At 41.3% G+C, this 18,578-nt stretch overlaps 1 protein-coding gene across 1 annotated transcript in view; it reads left to right on the top strand.

The window, feature by feature from the left end:
• Nucleotides 1-18,578, top strand: part of galntl6 (polypeptide N-acetylgalactosaminyltransferase like 6) — a 207,447-nt gene that overhangs the window by 43,208 nt on the left and 145,661 nt on the right. Inside the window, exons 3-4 of the mRNA XM_062520732.1 lie at nt 6,151-6,259; nt 15,928-16,066. Of these exons, the coding sequence (XP_062376716.1) occupies nt 6,151-6,259; nt 15,928-16,066 (248 nt within the window). The remainder of the gene's footprint in view (nt 1-6,150; nt 6,260-15,927; nt 16,067-18,578) is intronic.

Genomic DNA, 18,578 nt, shown 5'->3' with positions numbered 1-18,578 from the left:
GCAAAAAACAGTTTGGAGATGACTCCTGAAGATCCAGGTGTCAAGAACACTTCCTCATCAGTGAAAGCAGGGAAGGGGCGGAATCCACTGTAGGCAGTTAAGCATGCTGAAGGAGCATATGGGTATTGCTCAACAGGTGCAGTAGTGGAAGGGCAGGGTTTGGTATGGGTGCCAGCTGGAAAGCATGCGTGAGACTAAAGCACGCGAGAAGAGGCAGATGGTAGCCGAAGCTAGAATGTTGACAGTATGGTCATTTCCTGTGTATTAGCCGCATTGTGTGTAAACCGCATTTTGTGTAAACCGCAAGAATTTCTGCTTCTTGTCTTCTGCATCTGAATGAATGGATATTACGTTTGGTGCGCTACCAACATGGCGGCAATATTCCTAGAATGCAAGGCGTGTGCCCAAGCCCTATTGGTCTGTGAAGAAGCTGCAAGCTATCCCATGGATCATGGCTCTTTGAAGAATATTCTGTCTGGTTGTAAGACTAGTTTGACCCAGGGTCAATTCACCTGGACAAAATCAGGTTTCTAAAGTTGAGGTTAACTCTTTAGTGACAAGGACATTAGAATTTATTTTGCATGCGAGAGGGACAGAAAAGTGGACATGGTCAAATGCAAGCAATGCAGGACAATGGAGGACAGCACAGGCTTGGAAACTCCTGCTAGATGTCAGAAGACACCTTCTTTGTTGAGCACACTATTTGAAGATGCAATGCAGGAAGCCTCAGACAACATGAGGGTTAAAGTATTGGAAACTTGTTGCAGAAGCATGGGAACGTGGCTGACAAGCACACACCACTGGAGAAAGGTGTTCGAGGCTTCGTAGCAAAGACAGCCACAATATTTCTGTTAGACATTTGTTTTCGAGGACAATCACTGAAAAGAGCTGTAAAGTAGTCGTCTGAAGCTGTTGAAAAGGCCAGCCATTGGTTATGTCTGAGGCACTCATGGGCTGCTTGGGGTCATGTTATGTTGCGTGAAATCTTTTCACTGTGTTTTTGAAGTGGTACTGTTGTCTCTTGTCTGTTTCTAACGTGTCCCCAACCAATCTTGATGGTAGAGGGTGGGGGGAGATGCCAGCCAGACGCCACTGTTTGTTCTTGGCCTACTTCAATAAAACACTGATGAAGGAAGATGCCTGCTTGGAAAACTGCAGTGAAATGCTCACGAAGGCTGCTCTGTTGTTGATGTTTTGGGCCTTTGGTGGGCATTCAGGCAACTGGCAGCGTATGCTGTACCATGAAGGAGTGCCTTTACGTATCTTGCGACATGCGAATGCGACTGCCACAAGCTAATTGCGCATTGAGCACTAGGCTAGGTTGTCAATTGGTCACTGTGGGTAATCCCCTACCTATAGCGAAAGGAATTTAACACCTTTCCTGTGTATGTCGGCTGTAGATATTTTGAAGTGCTCCTTTACATTTTCTTCAGTCACGCCTCTTTATTGAGTGTCAACAAGAGTGTCTGTAAAAGCATGCATTTTCTCTCATTAGCCCACAGTACAGACACAGAAGTGAAAAAGACTAATTAGTGTGAACACAGTTTGCTTGCTATGGATATAGCAGCAGTAAAAATAACTCTTGACTTTGACTAGCTCAAAGCTTCATTTTGTGTGTGTGTGTGTGTGTGTGTGTGTGTGTCTCTCTCTCTCTCCCTCTCTCCCTCTCGCTCTCTCTCTCTCTCTGTGTGTCTGTGCGTCTGTGTGTGTTTGTGCATGTGTGCGTTTGAACATGGGGGGGGGGGGGGGGGGGGGGGGCGAGAGAGAGAGACTGAGAGCGAGAACGAGAGCAAGAACAACCATGGAGAGAAAGTCACTTTCCAGTATAGAGTGGTTTTGTCTGCAGTCAACCTTTATGTGAATGCCTAACGCAAGCTTACAAGTGTCTCTCAGAATTTGTGTACTGGGGATGAGAGGGAGGAAGTACAGCAGAATGCTCTTTGTCTGATTGCATTCTTCCATTCTCATCATTTATTATTCTGGACCAACAATAGTTTTCTTTTTTTTTCTTTCTTTTTTTGCCGGCAAAAAAGGACATATGCCTTTTTTCATCCTCCCGTGAACAGACACTGAAAATGAATACTTCTGTCCAGCTATTTTTGTTGAAATCACTGCCTAAAACTAGGTTGCTCCCGCCTGCAAAAACATTGAAGGACAAAACCATGTTTTAGCTGAAAGAGGAAGCAAATCCAGGACAATGCTAAATAAAAAATACTTTGCGTAACTTAGTTTCTGTCGTCAGTGGTGCACCTAAGTGTACACTTGTCAGCGACATCACCACTTTCTTTACTGCAGACCTGTCTACAAGAATGTACAGTATGTACAGTACAAAGAGTTCCGTGCATGGAAAGTGCTTTTCCCTTTGGAAGTCCGTGTATGAGTGGTCTGTGGTGATGGCGTTGGTGAACCCCCATGGCAGGCCTTTCATTTCATGCATTTTGAATATAATGAAGAAGTAGTTCCAGTGCAACACTACGGGTGCCATGGACACTTTGAGGCTTCAACTGCCTGTGCTACAGCTGAAGAAACCATGCATCAAACATCTTGAAAGTAAAGCAGTCATTGAAACTGCATTTTGCAGGTAGTCTTTTGTTTATGTCTGGTACAGTATGTGTGTCGCAAACTTCAAAGAAAGCAGAGGTGGGGCCATTCACACAGCCAGCGTACTGTACCTTCATTTCTCTGCACAATGCCCCTAGTTGTGAACGTAGATCCATAGGTTTCCCTTCCATCCAAGCAGTCTGCTTTCCCCGAAAAGGGGGCGGGGACGTGCAGCAAATTCACATTTGTGCCGGTCTAGCGTATGTTATATGATCTCTGACCTCGGTGTAAGTCTATGTCTTCCTCTGTGCGAGAGCCCTCTGAACACACTCAAAGCTCCAGGAAAAGAATGGCAGGCTTTTTCTGAGCACAATTACAGTATGAAGTAGAACTGAAATAACTGTGGCTTTTTGGCAAAGATAGAACATAATGTGTCTGACATTTCTGAAACTACACAATATCTAAGGCCCACTTAAAGGCTAAGATTATGCCACCTTGACAAGGGTATGGAATTAACAATATAACGTATTGTTGCAAAAGAGGTTTCAGTTTAGACGATCAATTAAAATAAAAGATGTGGCTGATAGGAAGCAGTAGGCCAACAGTAGGTCTGCAAACAACTCATTTTAACATGGACATTACTGTATGTCTGCAAATGATGGGACTGTATCTAAGAGCTGTGGCGTCAGCAGCAGGATAATGGACGTCATCACCTTTTGGGTAGCAGAGCATTATGTGTGTCCTGATGAAAGAGCCCACTCGGTGTTATGGTCATTATGTGCATTATGTTCTGCTTCCCTTTTCGTCCGTCATGCCTTTTGGAGATCATCTTTCGTTGATCACGTTCTAACAGACAGTATGGTGCAAATAGCGTAATGGGAGGAAAAGCAACATTACGGAACAGATGCTTAATGGGAGCAACAGTGTAGAGGCGGTTAGTCCATATCAGGGCTAGCGTGTGATTTACAGCATGAACATCATTTCACAAGCTCACCCAAGTCCTGTCTTGATAACCAGCAACTTGGTGACTTTCTAGCCAGATCCGTCCAAAGGACCACACGGTCGTTGTTTTTGGAGGTAGGCCTACTTGAGTTTCTTAATTCCTGGGACATGCTGTGGAACGTTAATGACTGTGCGCATCCTTCCGTTAAATTATTCAAGACCACGCGCCGCAGACCACTGCTGGCTTTCCACAACCCAGGGTCCTCTTCCAAATCCTGAATCGGCCAGCGTGCACACACACATAATTACCTGGCCACTGTAATCCACTCTTGCGTCCATGAGATTCTAGGGTATTTATATACACTTTTTGAAGTTCGTTTTTGTTTGTTTTCATGTGTGTGTGTGAGAAAGAATGACAGAATGTGCATAGGCTATGTATATGTATGCATGTACTGTAGGTATGCAACTATATGCATGTATGTACTGTATGTATGAGTGAACATCACGTATGGGGGATGGTACAATATTGTTATGTTTGTTCCTGTGTACTGTGTGTGTGTGTGTGTGTGTGTGTGCGTGCGTGCGTGTGTGTGTTGAGAGACAGAGAGAGAAAGAGAGACTGTTCTACTATTTGGATTAAGATAATTTGTGTGTGTCTGTGTGTGTGTGTGTGTGTGTGTGTGTGTGTGTGTGTGTGTGTGTGTGTGTGTGTGTGTGTGTGTGCATTTTTGTGAGAGTGAAGGCGGAAGTGGCTGTGTCAGAATCACTCAGGAATCACTCAGGGCTGTCTTATCAAGGTGTAGTAGAATGGGTAATTACGACATGTCCTGGAGACATCAGCACATTTAACACTGGATAGACATTAGTAATAGTAGATTGCCTCAGGAGATTGTGTGGCCAATGCACTCTGTTGCTTGTTTAGTGGTTTACAGCCTTTAGCCCTTTTGAAAGAACCACATCTTTATTCCTTGCTCTCCTTGGCAGTAGGGTCTAGAAGAGTAAGGACTCCGGCTGTGCCTGAAACAGGCCTGCCCGTAGAGTGAGTCTGGAAGGGTAGAAAATAATTAGCATAACAATAATGTGTGTTTGATTGAGAAGCTGTAGACCTGTATGCATGCTTAGAATATTTCAGTGCATAAAGTGTGAAAGAGATGTAGCATTGTCAAGCCAATGTCGTTTCTGTGAGAATAATCTTAGCGTGAGAATAGATCTTTTTGTTGATGTAATCAGGAATACTAGGAATCAAGAAAACAGCTTCACAGCATTTTCTAATCACTTCCTTACAAGCAAAGATGGGTCTCTCTGCTTAAAATGAGATGTTTGTGTCAATGTCAGAATGTTATTGAGGTCAGTGGCTGCTACAGTATAGTGACTACCTCAGTTATAGCCCCTAGCCTCTGCCGCTTCATAGCGTTAGGCTTCAATGAAGTCTACTGAGGTTCCCTATGATGGTAACATTTTGACATTTCAAAAGGGGATCGTATTATGCTACTCTAGAGACCTTTTTTTTAGATTTGAGCTTTTTAGTCATTTAGAAAATGCCTGGGGAATATCAAAGGTTGCAGAAGGATGGGATGTGGGTCTGTAATTGTAGCGCCGCTCCCGAGCAGCTCTGGGCGTCTGTTGTGGTGAATGACGGTGACCCTCTCCTGCTTATGTGTTTTCTCTCCTGCATGTTTGCTTTGAACAGCAGTGGCATGATGCCTGAGTCTGATAAGAGGCTCAAAATGCACCCAAATTAGCGCTTGGCAGTCGGCCACTGGGCTGTTCTCGAAATCCTCAAAAGATGTCAAACCTGGAAGGGGGTATGCAGAGTGTGTCTGTTTTGGCTAATGAGATTACACCACCCCCGTTTAAAGACACACACATGCACGCACACTCACACTCACACGCACACACACACACACACACACACACACACACACATGCATACAGAATTTCAATATGTCATTCCAATTTTCATGAACACATAATATAGTACAGTATAATCAGAGGGATAGTCTCAATATATGAATAAACTAAATAGGCAGATATGTGTTTCTAATGAAACATTGGTTACATCTGCTTTTGTTAGAATGACTTTGATTGTATTGAAAGATTGAGTTCTTAAACCAAGTGAAATCACTGTGCAGAACCATTTCAGATATCCCTTTGCTAGTTCCTCTCACAGCAATCGTACCATACAGTATATTATTCCTTGAATTCTCTGTTGTGGCGCGTTCTGTGAACATCAGTGCACTTATGATATTTGCACACCTGTGAAGTAGTTCCAGTTTTTGACTCTAGCAAACTTGCTTACACACAACTTCCACTTCCATATCAATTTACCAAGTAAATTTCTTATGACGCGAAAATGAACTGTCATGATGACTGACTAACCACTGCACCAACCGAAGTACCGAGGGCAGAGGACACATGTCTTGAATAGTATTGAGTTCAACCGTTACACTACGTTGGAGCATGTGATCAAAGTGATTTACGAGGCAAAGGCTCAGCAGAATGCTGGAATATGCTACTGTATCTAGGCAACAAGACTTAAGAAAATAACAGGAGGTTTGTTGTTCTGTTTTTATCTCCGTCCATGTCACTCACTCTCTTCAACTTAAAGTGAATGGGTCAGAACGGCATGGAATGACAATTCTTCTTCTTCTTCCTTCTCTGGTGTAGGGCTTCTCTCTGGGGCTGAGTGATGGGCACATCTACACGTGGACGGATGGCTTAAGGAGGATGGACTGGCATGACAACGAGAGCATCAGGAGGGACGAGCTTCGTGTTGGTACGTGCTGCCAGTCCGTACAAAGCAAAAGCCAATCCAAGGCGTTTTCTTCCCTTTCTGTTCCTTCATTCACAGCAGGCTGAAAGCTCACAGTGTCATAGTAATAGCCTAGACACACACACACACACACACACACACACACACACACACACACACACACACACACACACACACGCTCGCACACACAGACCACACACACACACACACAAAATTACATCTCTCCAAGCAAAGGACACACTGACTGTCTTTTATGGGCAGGGTTTTAGGAAGCGCTGTGTCTTAGAGGATGTTGTTTTAGAGCCTGTGCCAGGCAGCCAGTGTAAATCACTAGGTGGCCCTCCACTGAAGAGTTTCATCGATCCATTTGAATTTACTATGTGTTAATAATGTTACAGTCGCAGGTTTTCCTGCTGTAAATTTTAGGCACATTAGGTGCTTGGAGGCAGGGGAGACAAATCACCCCGGAGATGCAGCTTAAGCATCTTATTATGGTCTGCTTTTTCACCAAGCGTGGCATTTCCCTGCCAAATGAGCAGAATGCATTACAGTTCCGTGCCTAGATTTGCATTCCTCAGCCAAGGTCAGTGACAGACAAGCCATTAACACCCATACAACATTTCCCCATGTCCTAACACATCCACAGAATAAATGACAGTGCCAGCAATCACTCTGGTGCATCATTGCTGACATAAATAAATTGCAGACAGTTTTGTACATGGCCATGTATTAGCCTACACGTAAAAAAAGCACAGAAGAGGATATCTAGATATATCTATCTCAGCATTCTCTCCCTTTGTAAACCCTGTTTGAGCGTTGCCTTAGTAACCAGAGCTGTATTTCCACACACCTGTCAGGTGATTCCACTGGGACAACTGGGTCATAACCCCCCCCCCCCCCACACACACACACACACACACACTCTCCCTCTCTCTCTCACACACACACACACACACAGCCAATATTTTCAATTATCCACATATCAGACGCATCGCTAGTCAAGCTTTTACCTTCCCACAAAACTCAAGGCTGGAGATGAAACCAGCACAGGAGCATAACAGGGCATGTTTCCCAATGGGCCTCAATTCCACTGTAGCAGGGAAATACAGGAGCGTGTGTCATTAAAAGGGATCTCTTGCTGGAGTGAGAGGATCTCTTGTCCTTTGGGAAAACACGCAATTGTAAAACACACACACATCACCGAGTTCAAGTGTAGCTGGAGCAGGGGAAAATATATGCTTGTTATATAGGCTAACCTTGGTTCTCTGAAGAACACAAGATGTTAAAGGCGTTCTTATGGTTAAACGGTGTTATGTGAAACGGTTTCTAAGCTAAAATACAGTATTTTTTGTCACATAGCAGCAAACATCTGTGGACAGTCACTGTGGACAGACATCACTTAGAGCACTTTTAACCAAGTGGTAGGACTCACAGAGGCTGAAACTATCAGTCGAACTACTTCGCTAACCCATTCATTTAGATTTTTTTTTAAAACCACAAAACTTAAAATATATCCTGTGCCGACATGTAGCTTCTATATTATCTATAAACAATACAAGTTAAGTTTGAGCCTGCGCAGTACAATGGTATTGCAGCTGAAAAAGAACTTTGTGTCAGCGCCCTCAATGGAGTCTATTCGTACATTTCTTTTAGGTCTATGCCTTCAGCCAATGAGAAGTCCACCTTTGGTGACGTCACTGATCAGAACTGATCTCCAATCCTCCGTAAGATTTTAGCATACTGTATGCAGTCACATGGCACTCTTGTATTGTATTCAGTACAGTGGCCTCACGTGGTAACAGTATGTAATAGGGTTCGGGATCATGACGTGAACTTCACGGGCACAGCCATATTGGCAGCCTCACTCCTAAGTTTCCCAGGTAAAAAAGTAGTATACTTAAGTGTATTAGTAATATGGTTAAAGTTCATGAAGTAGAAAACAAGTATGCTTCTTAGTTTTTGTGCTTTATTCAAAGTTTATTTAATGTATACTTTATAAAGTATACTTAAAAATATGTGTAATTAAGTTAAACTTCTGAGTCCAAAAAGAAAGTATACTAATTTCACAGTAATCAAATTCTCTTTTGATTGCACTTTGTGAAAGTGTACTTTGTTGTTAGTGTATTTTAAATTTGATAGAAGTACCATTGTTTTAAGTGTATTAAATTTGACATACTTTGAGTGGCAATTTAGTGTACTTATGGAAAGTATCATTTCTGCAAATAAACTGTTAGCATACTTTTTTAAAGTGTACTATCATCTCACTTTATTAGAAGTGTTACTTCTGTACACTTTGCATAGTACACTCTAAAATAACTGCATTTTTAGTGGTATATCGGAATACTTTCACAAAATATGTTAAATTATAAAAAAATATAGTGATAATTTAATGCACTTATTTGTAATACAGAGTTAGTATAATTTTTGAAAGTGTACATTTGATTTCAACTAATTGGTGGTAATGTATCAATTTACTGTAGTCTACTAATGGAAAGTGTTTTTACATTGTTAGGCTGATTTCTGAAAGAGTAATGTGATTAAATGTTGCAGTGTGGACGAAGTAAGTTTATTTTGTACAAATAATATTTTTTTCATTTGGCTCCACATCTTGGTGAGGTAATACATAAGTCTACACTATCACCACCATGTATTAATAAACACTTGATTGACAGAAAAGTCACTTTAAGAACAGTAGCCTAATTATTTTTACAGATATTGTATTTACATGTCAATTCAGTATCATAATCTCAGTAATCACTCTCAAAAAAATTAAATCTCACTATTGCTCATCTTAATGAATCCTTTTTCGTAGGATTTACACAATAAAATTAGGTTTCTAGGTGAAATAGTCAGTTATGCGAAATGCATTCGTGTTTGGAGGAAATATGTCACTCTATGGTCGCCGTAGAAGCATTATTTCAAAACGCACAACGAGGATATCTGGCTTTTCCTCACTCGTGGATTGTAAGGTATGTATTTGCTATTCACACAGTGTTCTTATTTTGAGTTCGGGGTAATTTTAGGGAGTTTAGCATGACAACAAACCTGGGAAACATGATACAATTCTAACGTTAGCCTGAGATGATTAGCTGCTAGCTACTTAGCCGCCCACATGAGATCTGCTGAATCCATGGCTGAATCTCATGTGGGCGGCTAAGTAGCTAGCAGCTAATCATCTCAGGCTAACGTTAGAATTGTATCATGTTTCCCAGTTTCACTCCCTGCCGAAAATAGGGGTGGTTATGCCTTGATGGGATTGTTTCATAAAACACAAATGAATGTTTATGGATGTGACCAGGTCAGGACGACTTCATGTGTTTACTGTTTCATGCTAGCAGTTAACGGCTAACATAAGGTAGCCGCTAGCCCCGCACAAACCCAGCCTATGTTTATGTGTTAGGCTTAGAATACTTATAGTTAGATTATTATCTGAAAAGTTTAATGTTTAAACGTAGGTGCAGGCCAGTCTGTGTTACCAAATTGTCCTTGTGTGTCATGAACAATTTGCATTGTTACAGACACTAAAGTTCGTCCAGAAACATTTGAATTATTTAAATGTTTGTGTAGTAAACTACACCATCTTGCCTAGTCTCTCTGTAACGTTAATCACGTGCAGACTATCTTTGAAGGACAAATTACACAAACATTAGACTTGTCATTATTTTTGTATGATGTGATCAGCATTATTGTAGGCTACTGGCTCTCATTCGACCTCTATATTAAACGAGTAAAGCAAGTAAGTTTTTCATGATCATGGTAGAGGCTGCCTACTCTAAATGTTTGAGTGATTTGTTAATCACAAACAAGCCTCAATGTAATCAAATGTTTTCTTCCCAACTTTTAATTCAAATTCTAAAAGGTTTCAGTAATCTGATATTATTATAGTTTTACATGGTGTAAATTTGTTGAGTTTGATATACTTTCTCCACAGACGTGGCAGTGCAGAGTGCATGACATCAGCGTCATTGAGGTCTCTCTTACAGGAGCATTACAGGTTAGCTCATGTTTCTACCCCATGAATAGATTTGCATTGAAGATTAATGTGTTACAAAAAATCTCTCAATACATTGGAAATGCATTATATGAACCTCTACATGTGATTAAACATACATTGTCACATGCCCCACCTCTCTCTAAGTCATGAGCATTACATTACATCTTATAATGCATTTCCAATGTATTGAGAGTCTTTTGAAACTCCTCTATCCATGGAGCAGTAAACAGGCATTGCATCCCAATACCCAAATCTCCAAGTTAACATTGGGGGATTGCACGGTAAAGGCATAGTAAATATTAAGATGCTTAATTTGTAAGTGTAAGTAAAGTAGTGTTCTGTTATATTTCCCTGTTTTGCAGAATCCTATCATTGGCTCGTTGAGAGTTTGCCACCTGCAAGCACTTGTTGTGTACTTGAAGGCCCTGAGAAACTCAAAGGAATACCTGGTAAGTGTAAATGAATATCCCAAAAAACAGTGTAACTTCGGTGAGAATGGACTTCAGACTCTCTTTCTGCATGAAAATGCATCAAAGAAGTCGTGGAGACGGACAGTATTTTTCATTGATGAAGCACTACAGAGCTTGCATCGGCGTACACTATATTGCCAAAAGTATAGTGATGTCAATAGACATCCCATTCTTAATTCATAGAGTTTAATATGATGTTGGTCCACCCTTTTCAGCTATGATGTTGGTCCACCCTTTGCAGCTATAGCATTTTTGACCATTCATCCAGAAGCGCATTTGTGAGGTTGTACATTGATGTTGCACGAGGAGGCTCTCAGTCTCTGCTCTTATTCATCCCAAAGGTGTTCTATTGGGTTGAGGTCAGGACTGTGCAGGCCAGTCAACACTAAACTCTGTCATCCATGTCTTTGCGGACCTAGCGTTGTGCACTGGTGCACAGTCATGTTGGAACAGAAAGGGGCAATTCCCAAAACTGTTCCCACAAAGTTGGGAGCATGGAATTGTCCAAAATCTCTTACTGTTCCAACATGACTATGGACCTTGCTTTGCACACTGATGCACAAAGACGTGAATGATATAGTTTGGTGTATGAACTTGACTGGCCTGCACACAGTCCTGACCTCAACCATGACGTACGAAATTAAAATAGCTCCTCATCATCACATACCCTTCACCATACCTAGAGATTGGCATGGTGTTTTTTTCAGTTATTAGCTGGTTTGATGCTCATTGGGCTCAATGCCAACCCAGCTAATAGGCTAACTGAAAAAAAACATCATACCAGTCTCTAGGTATGGTGAAGGGTATGTGATGTGGGGCTATTTTAGTTCCAAAGGCTGAGGATACTTTATCAGGATGCCTAGTATACTGGATCCATGAAATAAGTGGCTTTTAAAGATAGAAATCTTCCTGCCTCTATGGGAATTTAACATATGGGTGCAAATACTTATGACCCCTGCATTTTAAGGAAGAACATTTATTTATTTACTCTACATTTCATTCACGAAGACAATTGGTGTCCTTAAAGGTTGGATATTTCCTAATTTGTTTTTAGTCAACTTTAGCATGGGTTCAAATACTTATCCTCGCTGTATATGTTCTATTTTCTGACACAATGTGATACTTATTCTTTGTATCATAATGTGATGCTGACCCTTTTTATATTGCATCCTTGTTTTAGAGCTGCCAGGACTGGTGTCATCACTGAAAGCGGTCATAAACAACATGGCAGATTCATCTATTTCCTCCAGCCAAAGCGACTCACCACGCACTAGCAGTGAGGACATGGTATTATGACTGAAGGACCTTGAACCGATCCCTCATTAGCATTGTGCAGGCCCTCCATGATTTTGTGATCTTGCACGTTCACCAATTCATGCAAATTCAGGGACTTTGCTGCATTTGCGTGTTGTAATCTTCAATAAATGTGAATGGTGATGTGTAGTTATGTTCCTGTTATTGTGTTATTAGCATTCTATATCCTTTGCTTGAATTATTTATTTTTGTAATTTTATTGTAATAAAGTTCCCTTTCTGAAATGAGATTTGTAATCTGTTGTAATGCACTTGAAATTGTAATGTAATACACTTAAAGTATAATATAGACATTTATGCCAAAGTATAACAATATGGGAATTAAAGTACAGATAAAATATACTTTAAAGACAGCTCTTTTCTACAATAAAATATAATAATACTGCACTGAAAGTATGTCTCTATGATGTTAAGCTTGTAAGTGAACTTCACTTGAAATATGTTGTCATTGTCATAGTGGGACACTTTAAATGCACTAAATATAGTACGGAAGTGCATTTGTAGATCACTTGAAATATTAAAGAGGCATACTAAATTAACATACTTTATAGTAGTAATTAGTATGATAACAGTATGTTCAAAATGTACTTAAACTCAACTGTAAGTTGAGCTCCAATTATTTTTTAAGTGTATTTCTATTAGAATGGTCATACAATGTAATTGTACTGTAAGTATGCTTAATTGCTCATTTTAATTAGTGTACTTCAGTGCACTTGAAGTTTGAAAATAGTTGTTCCAATTTAGCATACCCTATACACTTGAAGTATAGTTAAGTTTGTATTACGATTAACTTAATACATACTTTAATATACTTAAATATACTTGGATTTGATGAAAAAAGTACACACTGTACTTATTACACTCTGAAAAAGTATATTTTCAATAGTTTTTTTTTTTACCTGGGTTACTATGGATTACTATGGATTTACTCCCTCCTATTAGTGTGTTCCTGTTGCTTAGTTTTTGCCATCTTGGTCGTATGTTGCTGTGTAGTGGGGTGTAACAGCACAACCCACGATCGGTAGAGGAAAAGAATCGCTAATACTATATTTCTGCTTCTTGTCTTCTGAATGAATGGATATTACGTTCGGTGCGCTACCAACATGGCGGCAATATTCCTAGAATGCAAGGCGTGTGCCCGAGCCCTATTACAAGAGGGCTGGCCTGGCGCTAGTTGTTTTCCATGCTAACTTCAGTAGATATCTCAACATCAAGTAGCTCAGGCATTGTTGATACTACTTGGATGAGGGCAGTGGCAAAATTCCTGCTCTGGTCAGTATAACGCTGATAAGTGCTATGTAGACTGTAGAATAGATAAACCACAAATCAAGTTGCTGTCAAGTAGTGGCAGGGCATACGTTGCAGAGAGACAGTTAGTAGTTTGTATACTTTGTATGGCTTTCAGTTGACTGTGTGAATGGATTGCGCAAGTAAATTGTGTTTATTTTGCCTCTTGCCCTTTTCATTACACATTGAGCACAGTTGTATGTTCATACATCGGGGATTCTGTACAGCAACAGCAACATCAACAAAAAACACAAATCGTGAATAAGGAAGAGCTGGTTTGAAACCACATTAAGCTAACAGCTAATTTCCATGTGCAGTCCAGTGAGCCAGAGAATAGTCTACCCAGCATTCCTGTGTGGTGCCCAGACGGGCCTCTGTTGACCCATCTCATCAGTCTCACTCTCCAGCCTCACCTCTTTCTATTTCTCTCTCTCTCTCTATCGCTCCCTCACATACACCATCTGTTGGTGACAAATCTTATGATTGCCCGCACAGTGATAAAAGCTTTGTATTCATTTTTGATGAATCACAAACTAATTTTAGAGAGCAGGCGAACATGAATCTGTGCAAATGAATAATAGATTTCAGTCCTGTTATCTCATGCTGATTAGGCGTCTTGTTGTGTGAGAGGACGTCGTCCAAAAATCCTGTGAATGGCTGGCCTGATTAAAGTTATCGCACATCTCCGATGTGTAGTTATTGCAACAGCCGAGTTGTAGGGCCTTTGTCATTTACCCTGTCGTCTCAAAAGGTTGTATGGATGACTCTGAACTTCTACAAATATTCCTTCACTGCATGGCATTCAGCACATGTGAAGTGTGCGCTGCTTACGGTCTTAGAGTTGTCTAAGATGTTCAATGTCATGTCGATCTAGGATGTGCATATGTGTAAATGGCTTTGTTCACTGTATGCCTAATGGCCAGTTACTGCAAAATAGTCATACTGCTAGTGTTACTTCTGTTACTTTTAACCGGTGCAATGTTATGACATAAACTTCATAAACTTATAGATTGGAATTGACTGGAATGAACAGTTGGTCAGCCCTTGGACAGTGCCTGTTATCCAGCATATCATTTGTTTATTGTAGGTGGAGGTGACAGATGGGGAGGGCACAGAGTTTGTGTACAGATGTCGGTGTGGTGCCTGAGCAGTTTGGGTTGTTTTGTTTTTGTAACAACTTTCCGCTCCCGCTGCTTTTCAGCGGCACCACAACTGGTCTGTGATGCAAATATTTAAGCGTGTTTGCCTAACCCTCCAGACTGTCATTATCTCTGAATCAAGCTGTTGCAGAGGCACTTTTCAAAGGCAAGAGAGCAAAACATTAATATGGAACGCTAACGTGTGGGAGTAACGGAAGAATAATGCTCGCTCACTGACTTGTCTGTCTCTGTCTCTGTCTCCGTCTTCATCCATCTCTCTCTCTCTCACACTCTCTCTCTCTCTCTCTCTCTCTCTCTCTCTCTCTCTCTCTCTCCCTCCCTCTCTCTCTGGCTGGTCCTGATCCTGAGAGAGGATGCCCCATGGTGTGGGTGTTTGGTTGCTTTAATTATGCAGAGGCAAAAAAGATGGCTTTCTCTTCCTTACTCGCAGAGGAGGCCGTGAGCACGCTGGGCTCACAGAGGAGATAATCAGAGTAGTTATTTAGATTTCGCCAGCTGAAAAGGCAGAGGCGCGACAGCAGCGGCTGCTGAAGCTGCTGTCAGTCTGTCCTCATTAGTAGTGTGTGCAAAAGGCTGCAGCCACCGCGCAATATGAAAACCTGATTATGACTAACATCAAAAAGAGCGAAGGGATTAATACAATTGACTGTGTTGAATTTGAGGGATGTAAATGTTGCCTTGAAAAGGAAAGTTTGTCCAATAAGGACGACTTTTTTTTTTTATTGTTGAAGACATTTGGTTGTTTTTTTTGTTGTTTTTTTAGGGGGGGGTTTTCTGACGATAATGAGAATCAATTCTCATTGTCTCACAGTTTCTTTTGTTTTGTTCTGTTTTGGAAACTTTCACTCTCAGATCAAAAGAAGTGCCTCACATCAAGAGCATTGTTGTCTATGCAGGGGTGGGTTTTGCACATCAGACAAAAAGATCTGTCAGACTGAATTAGCTGGATGTGTGTGATGGCTGGTTCATGGGGGTTCTCATACTTGTTTGTTTGTTAACAGATAACCCCAAGTGCTTCTCTCTCACTGTCTGCACAAACACCCAACCTCCAGCTACTTGGTATATATAGTGCACTACAAAAGCATGCACTCACAAGCTATATGAGCTCAATGATCCCATTGGTTTGTTTTGTCTGTATGAAACCGGATAGAGTAATCAAATTCATAAATGTCTGTTGTGAATGATTGGTGCTTCATACGTAAGTAAGAAAGAGATAAACTAGTTTCTCAAAGCAGTGTCTCAGTTCTCAACTACACAGACACAGTGACAATTAAGAAAACCTGATTTGATCAGACCACCGTCGTCCCCTCCAAGCGGTCTGATTATAACAAATACTTCACTTCTAAACGCACTGAAAGGGTACACTCTTGTATTTGTTGAGTTCATTAAGCCCTAGGGAAGGCTGTAGTGAATGATGGTATAATGATTTCCTCTTTTTCTCCTGTAGGCAAAGGGGAACATGGAAAGCCATACCCTCTGACTGAAGATGAGTGTGATGACTCCGTGTACAAGGAGAACGGCTTCAACATCTACGTTAGCAACAACATTGCCTTGGACCGCTCTCTTCCAGACATCCGCCATCCAAAGTGAGTCTGGACATGACTGAAGCACAGGGAGGAATGATTGGATTGATACTTTACAAATGAGCCAGGTTGTGTGTAGAGGCAAAGACAGTATTGTCTGTCTGTTTTCTAAATTGTTGACTCAAACAAACAAACAAACGTTTGCTTCTTAAATGGTGCAGGTGTGCATGAAAAGATAAGTAAATCTTTGAAAATAATGATCTTGCAAAATATGTATTCACAGTGATCTTCTGCCATCTTACAACAATGTGATATTGTTTGTAGAATGGCATCTGAGTGGCCAATTTGTTCATAATACAGCAGACAGAGGCAAGGCTAAGTAAAAGATCCATCATGTTTGTTTCATCTTTAAGTTGCAGTCCTGTGTGTATTTCAATGTGGAAATCATTATTAGTATTAGTATTAGTAGGCTATTAGTATTAGTAGTTGTCCCTTACATTGTGTGAGTCAGTGTGTGAGTAAAGCCGTGTTCTGCCCACTGCTATCATATTTCATACCAGAGTCACACATGATCACACATTATACACATATACGTACTTCATTAAGATCACGTATAGACTGAATGCAATACGCACTGTGTATCTGAAAGTGATAAAACAGTGCATAATATCCCTCTGGGGAGCATGTACATGATAAAGTGATACTGTATGTGGATTAATCCATTAACAAAGTCCAGTACTGCATGTCACATGCTGTGCTATACGATGAAATGTGTGGTAAAATGCAATCACACAAGACATGCAGCGAATGTCATAACGTACACGCTGCTGTCCTCTGTGTGTGATTCAGGGAGGAGATAGATTTATAACATCAAAGATGTACTGCTGGCAGACTGCCCTGTGACTGGCTTATTTCATATCCAGCGTAGATATTCCACACGGGCTTTAAATGAGTTGTTTGATGGATTGGTCAGTAATAGCTCTCAGAAGGCCATATATCCAGAGGGGATGTATAGAGAGAGAGAGGGGGGGGGGGGGAGAGCTGTCTACACCATAAGGAATCATCTGTTTCATAAGCCACATTCATCCTTACTTCTCCACATCACAAATCCCTTGCTACTCACATATCTGTGGGTCAGAGTCAAAGAGGGTCAAAGAGGTGGTTCAGGGTTGTCATAGAGACATCATTTGAAGGTGATGTCGACACAGAGACATTACAGTAGGTGTTTATGGAAAGCACTGTTCTGGGGAGACAGACACAGTAGTGAAGTCTAGAACTTCACTGTACACTAAGGGGAAAAAATCACACTGTAGGCCTACAGGCCATGGTTATCTGTTACCTTGACTACTGCAATGCTCTTCTAGTAGACTTAAAGTTAAAAAAAGAAGGTCCGCACACTTGTTCTCCATTTACTTTAATTTATTTGAGTTCAATTCCCCCCAAAAGTAGACCTTCTAGTAGACCTCCCAGTATGCATAGTGAAACCTTTACAGATGCACGTCTGGCTTTCGGTCCACACAAAAGGGCCCATCGCTCCACTGCTGATAAACCTATGGACACCCGAAACGTAGCTATGGACACCCGAATCAAAGTGTGTCCTCTGAGTCTGCAACCATCTACTTGATTTCTGTTGGACAGGCTTTGACGAAGGAACTTTGTCACTGTTATTTCGTATCCATGAGGCAATCTCAGTTCAGGCTGTGTTCTTGTCTGTGGCCCCCCGATGGTGGAAAGAACGACCAAATTCTATCAGAGAAGGAGTGTCCCCCTGTATCTTCAAGAATCACTTGATCTCTTAAGAGAGTATTTCCTCTTCTGACACCTCAAACACTGACTTGCACTTAACGGTGCATTTCTTTACTTGATCCCCATGGACTTTGTCCTTTGGAGTATATTAAGTACTTGATGTTTTACTCCAGTTTCTCTCATTCTGTGGAAACTTGAGTGTTGTTCTTCATTTGTAAGTCACTTTGGGGGAAAAAAAGCATCTCTCTCCCAAATGAGTAAGTGTAAAGGAGTAGATGCATATATCATTTTCCTACAAGGCAGCTGTTTTGAGTTCGTCTTGATTTGATTTAGGAGGTGTGCCGAAACCGCATGTGAATGCTCTGAGGATAAACGCAAAATGCATTTAAATGTGGAATTTTGTTCTTCTTCAGGTCTGTGTGTGAGTGCACACTCCAAGTCTAGTTTCTTGCAATGCAATATGTTAAGGCCTTGTTTAGGCAGTTAATGTGTCGCATCTGCGTGTGTGTGTTGGTTAATGTGTGAGTTAGTGAGTGTGTTACTTTGTTTGGTTGTTGTTGTCGCAGGACTTATCACACCGTTTTCCACACATGAGCAAAACGAGACAGATAGATGAATCGATTTTGTGCGCTGCAGTTGGTCCAAACTGGAAGGTCTCTAAATCCCTGCTGTCCGTGTGGCATGCAGTGGGCGATCGTGCAGCGCTAGTAATCAAGTGATGGCGCGTGCCCTACACCGTTTATTTACCGCCCCATAAATGCCTCCAGCTTGCCGTGCGTGCGTGCGGGCGAGCGATCCGTTACACCGTTTCTGAGGCGGCAGTGGCGGC

Source organism: Sardina pilchardus, chromosome 2 (assembly GCF_963854185.1).
Source record: "Sardina pilchardus chromosome 2, fSarPil1.1, whole genome shotgun sequence".
NCBI classification, from domain to species: Eukaryota; Metazoa; Chordata; class Actinopteri; order Clupeiformes; family Clupeidae; genus Sardina; species Sardina pilchardus.
The sequence above is the reverse complement of the archived record's forward strand: the minus strand, read 5'-3'. Positions and strand labels throughout refer to the sequence as shown.